The 5,959-nt window shown below is 37.9% G+C and overlaps 1 protein-coding gene across 1 annotated transcript; it reads left to right on the top strand.

The window, feature by feature from the left end:
- Positions 1-3,469: 3,469 nt before the first annotated feature.
- Positions 3,470-5,459, top strand: LOC131439945 (uncharacterized). The gene is made up of 2 exons (XM_058611059.1): positions 3,470-3,982; positions 4,069-5,459. The coding sequence occupies exons 1-2, from the start codon at positions 3,853-3,855 to the stop codon at positions 4,731-4,733; spliced, it is 795 nt and encodes a 264-aa protein (XP_058467042.1). The 5' UTR covers positions 3,470-3,852; the 3' UTR covers positions 4,734-5,459.
- The last annotated feature ends 500 nt before the right edge of the window (positions 5,460-5,959 follow it).

Below are 5,959 nucleotides of genomic sequence, written 5' to 3'. Positions count from 1 at the left end.
AATTGTCGCAAATATTATATATTAAGGATGATCTGCTATCATTGTAAACGGAACCCCACATCATTCCGTGCGAATTGAAATCTCCTAAAATCAAACGTGGAGCAGGAAGGGCTTCGACAATTTCATTAAGCTGTCGTTGTCCAACTTGAGCTCTTGGAGGAATATATACTGAAGCAATGCAAATGTCCTTTCCTTTAATGTTTATTTGACAAGCAACAACTTCTATACTAGAAGTCGAAGGAATATTTAATCTATAAAAGGAATAACATTTCTTAATTCCTAAAAGCACTCCACCATACGGAGAGTCTCTATCGAGACGTATAATGTTAAAGTCATTAAAACTTAAGGCTATGTTTGATGTAAGCCATGTTTCGCACAAAGTAAATACATCACATTTTTGACTATGCAACAAAACTTTAAATGAATCAAGTTTTGGCATGATGCTTCGACAATTCCACTGCAGGACAGTGATTGAATCATTTGCGGCGGATGATAAATTATCCATCAAATGATACAAAACCTGAAAGAACTGGCCATTGAGCTGATAACTGTTTCAAAAAAGTTCTAGCTATTGGAAGGAATGCCGTTATGATAGTCTTTAGAGGTTCAGAAATATTGAATGCTGCGAAAATCCATTCTACAATTTCCGAAAACTTAAGTAATCCTGTTGGTGAATGTGAAACGGAGCCCACTGGATTATTGTCTTTCCTTGAGCTAGTTTCTGGATTGGTTTGTGAATTTGACAAACCAGGAGGCACAGTTTTTGGTTTTAAATTTGGCTTTTTAGCTTTAACACGGGGATCTTTTTTTGAAGATGTAATTTTAGGTGTCTTTTTAGGTATTTTGTGGTTTGTTAATCTCCTCTTAACAGACCCTTGAGGAGTGACAAACGAGGTATCTTCACTATTTCCGTCGGAGTCAGATTCCTCTGGCTCCATAAGATTTGAAAAACCGTTTTCGGTTTCCAAGGGGGAGACATGTATGACCGTTTTAAGCATTTCTGCATATGTGCGCTTAGACCGTGCTTTTAAAGAAAGCTTCATTTTGTCTTTACGCAACTTAAATGCAGCGCATACTGAAAGATCATCATGAGGTCTCTCCCCACAATAAACACATTTTTCAACATTTTTATCGCAAAGATTATCCTTATGAGGCCCTTGACATTTGATACATTTGGACTTATTACTACAGTAAGTAGCTGTATGCCCGAATTTTTTACAGTTCGTGCAATTCATAACATGCGGTACGAAAAGCCGAACAGGAAGACGAATTTTATCGATATAGACATGGCTAGGCAACGCAGATCCGAAAAAAAAAAAAAAAAAAAAAAAAAAAAAAATGGTGTTATAATTAAATATCCAAGTATCTCAAGAACAGCTTCTTTTAGAAGAAAGGATATCATGAACAAATGTATTGCCTTCAGCCTGTAGAATAATATTCTACTGTTTCATTGATTATCTTTCAACGAGAACTTTAAATTTTGAATATATCTGTAAATTGTTTTTGCTGTAGCTGGGATGGGATAGCCATCAATCTGCAGGTTTTAATAACAGCTTTAAAATAAAAGTTATAAAAAACAAAATAAATCCATGTTCTTTTTTTATTGATTTTTTTCGGATTATTTTGTAATTATTGAGAAAAAAGCAACAATTTTTTTCAGTGTATATATTTTTTAGAGTGCCCTATTGATTCCCTACAACTCCTTCCTGGACGCCATTTTTGTACGATGAACGGTTTCCGAGTTACAACGGTTTGAAAAAAGCAATTTTTGTGAAATGCAAAATACGAACGCCCTTTTTAAAAATCAGTCGTGAGTCGGATTGACCTCTCAATCGGTTCAAAACTTATGGTTTGCCATACTGAAGCCACGTGCAAAGTTTCATCCAAATCGGAGAAGGTCGATTCTGATTTTGTCACTTTTTCGTCTACTCATTCCTGGAATTGCTCTGCTCTACTCTTTTTTCACTCCACTCTTTTCTCTAACTAACATTTCTTCCCGATTTACTTCATTATCTAGTTTATTCTTTTTTTCTGTTTTACTCTTTACTTTTCTCTATTTCACTTCTTTACTTTATTGTATCCTCTACTTGGCTATTTTCTCTACCATACATTATCTCTCTATTTAATTCTTTCCTCTATATTATTCTTCTCTTAACCTCACATTTTTTGCTACTCAATTCTTTTATCTACTTTAATCTTTCGTATATTTTACTCTATTCTTAACTTTACACTTTTCTTTCGTTTCTTTTTTTTCTACTTCACTCTTCTATCTACTTTTTACATACTCTTCACTAATCCGCTACTAATTCACTCTTTGCTCTACTTTTCTAATCATTACTGTTTGCTCTTAATCTTTTCTTCATTTCTCTTTTTGCCTTTCTCATATAAAAAGGCTATGCAATCACTGTGAAAATCGACTTTTTAACCGAGGCCCGGAGGGCCGAATGTCATATACCATTCGACTCAGCTCGACGAACTGAGCAAATGTCTGTGTGTGCGTGTGTGTGTGTATGTAACGTTTTTTGCTTTTAACTTTTCTCGGAGATGGCTGAACCGATTTTCACAAACTTAGATTCAAATGAAAGGTCCTGTGGTCCCATACGTAATTCCTGAATTTCATGCGGATCCGACTTCTGGATCCGGAAATATAGGGTAAAGTGGGTTAAAAATTGTATACCATCACTGAAGATGGGGAAAACCTTAAAACAATTTCTAAATCGACCTCAAATGTTTTCCAGTTGATAGTTTTTATCAGTAGACGGTCAAACAAACCGATTCCGGTTATTCTTTCAAGAATCGAAGAAAACTATTTTGAAGAATACCACAGTATTATATATGATAGTATGATTGATATGAGAAAGGCATCATCACACCACTAGGTGGATTAAAACAGGTTTTATATCTGGAAATACTCTTGAAAATTCAATACATTTTTAACACAAAATCATTATCTCTAATTTCTAGCTAGAGCAACAAATAATTATTTTTTACCTCTCAAATTTATAAGGCACATTTATTCATTTTATTATGATTATTTTGCTTTAATTTACCCCGATGATGACTTATGATAAGATTTTTCCTCAACTATAGCATCATAAATGTGTCTTACATGTAAGACATGTGTCTTACATGTATTGTATGCGAATTGTATCTAAAATAGCGGAGAATATAACCATTGATGGCTGATACAACCACAGTCGTCTATCGAACCTTTCGAAGTGAAAAAATAACCCAACCATAGAGGCGCGAGATGTAAAGTGTTAATTGGAATCGACTCAAAATGTGAGACTTTTCATTCTGTTCAATTGATTGAAAGAGACTCATATTTATGATTTATTTGCGGTGCCCAACGTTAATGGCATTTAATCCGTGTCGATTGTTACATTCTGAATCACACAATTTCGTTTCAAAACCCAGAACAAATGATAACTGTCTGAGTAAATACAAATAAAAACTATCGTCGCACAATCATTGGACTAAAAACAAACAGGCAACCCGGTCGAGAATGGATGCATCATGCCTAATCGCAAACGTGACAACTCAACGAACGCACTGAGTTCCATCCGTGAGCCACTCACCGCTGTCACTTGAGCACCCCAGTGTGCAAATGTAATCAGCCCCGAGAACACATCACGTGAGGTTACGCCGTTTGCTGTTTGTGTATTTGTTTGTTTCGTCATGCTATTCTCGCATTGGCATTGTCTCTCACAGCGCCGCTCATGCGGTACTCGCTGTCATCCAGTACGTGACGTGCCACGACTACGCTGACACACAGAAGTGAGTCAGTTGCTCCGCTTTGATACTGGATGTTTTATTTCAAGTAACAAACAAACAAAAAAACGTAAACAAAAAATGGAAGAACTAGTGATTGAACAAGTGCGAAAACGAAGCTACCTGTACGATCATAATTCACCGCTCTACCGAGATAAGCAAAGGCGAATCGCCGGGTGGGAAGAAATCGGTAGAGAGATTAATATGCGTGGTGAGTTTATTTTTCGATTGACTCGACCGGCCGGCCAGAGTTGCCAGTATGTAAGCGAGTTCAATTTCGATTTGAATTTTTTCTAGGAAGAGCCGTACAGAACGTGTGGGAAAAGTTACGTCGCTGTTTTTCGAACGCTCTAAACCGCCGCAAACGGTCGGCAGAGGAAGGTGCCAAGCCGCTACCTCCGTATAAGTACGAAGAAAGTTTGTCCTTTCTGCTACCTCATATATACTGGAAAAGAGGACGCCGTGATGGTCCGGACGATGAAGAATTCTACGATGAGGACGACAGCACCATCGATGATTATCTGGATGCGAACACTCGGGACTGCGATCCACTGGTGGAAATGCCTTTTGTTAAGAATGAAATTTCCGCCAGTCAAACGGGATTGGAAGGCCCGGATCCAACTGCTAGCAATGATAAAAGTCGACAGGAAAAAAATGCCGAACCACCACCGACTTCAACAGTTACCAAGCGAAAACGAAGTCCCGAAAGAAAGTACTTCAAATTCTTGGAAAGGCCGCGCCCATCCGGATCAGCTTACCACGATCTGGATGAGATTGATATGTTTTTCCAGAGTATGGCAAAATCAACCAAAACACTTCCTCCGGTCGAACAGGCGAAAGTGAAATTGCTGGTCAGTCAGGCAGTGTTTCAAGCTCAAATAGCTCACGCAGAACAGTCTCCACGTGCTGCCCCTGCTAAACGGCCGGACTCGGCTGCATCGGCGGGTTCGGACTATTTGTAGATAGAGAGTACCAGTTAAACGATCAAATGCTTTCGATACGCTACGAATAAAGTTTATTGAAAATGTTACACGACAAGAATTCGACGTAATCCGAAAATGGTGACGCAAGGTGCAAACGGGTTGCTTCGATTGCTTTTCTTATCGTCGCTCGGCAAAAGGGTCACTAATCTGTCTCTCGGTGTTCTCGCTGACAGGCTATTTGTAAACGTAAAAATGGCCGAACCAGGGGACCTGTGTGCACTTTTCGTCTCCTTGCTTCGTGTATTATAAGTGGCCGGTGTCACGGGGATTGCTAGTTAACCAGCAAAAAAAAGACGAATGTAGCAATTTCACTTGCGTGGCAGATTTCAAACGCACAGCCAATGTTATAACTCATTAACCTCGCTAGGCGCTTTGCCCCGTTCGCGGCTGGGTTTGGTTAGTTAGTGAAAACCGATCTGCTTGCCAGCAAGTGAAGCTATTATAATTGAATGAGTTGCTATAGTCCAAATCAGAACCAAGTGGGGTTGAAAACGGATCGCCTTCATGAATTTGAAGATTGGAAGTTTTCAATGCTCGATTTTTTTTTCAGAACCACAATTTGTTTCTGTATATGAATTGGTTCATAGCAATTCACACAACAAGTACAATGTTAGTTCAGTGTTTCAAACAAAATTTTGAATAAAAAAAATTCGGAAAAAATCTATTTTATAATGGTAGAACTCAGAAGATGAAATACAAAAAACAGTTTTAATCCACTTGTTTTTAGAATCTTGAATAAAAAGACGGGTAGGTAATGTCAGAGACATTACCGGATGACGTGAATACGAATAAAATGAATGGTTCAGTTTCTTTGACATTAGGGAATCTGAATTTTGGACCTTGGTTTTTGGAACAAAATTTTGAAGCCGACTGCTAGAACTGAATTTTGAATCTGTATTCTCAATTTTGATGCTATAGATTTCGGAACTGAATTCTAGAACTTAATTCTGGATTGCTGAACTGATTACTGAATCTGTGTTGTGGAACCAAATTCGAGACCAGGATTCTGGCTCGGCACTGAATTCTCAACCTGAATCCTACTAATGTACTATGTACCTGAGTGTTAGCTACGGAATTCCGGTTCAGGATTCAGTTTTAAAATTCGGATCCCGAGCTCAGCTCCGAAATTCAAATTAATTCAGTTCAAAAATCTTCAGATTCTATTTCCTGATTTCAGTTACTCTTCTAGATTTTAAAATAAACTC

Source organism: Malaya genurostris, unplaced genomic scaffold (assembly GCF_030247185.1).
Source record: "Malaya genurostris strain Urasoe2022 unplaced genomic scaffold, Malgen_1.1 HiC_scaffold_20, whole genome shotgun sequence".
NCBI lineage: Eukaryota > Metazoa > Arthropoda > Insecta > Diptera > Culicidae > Malaya > Malaya genurostris.
Note: the sequence above shows the minus strand (reverse complement) of the source record. Positions and strands in the feature narration are given on the sequence as shown.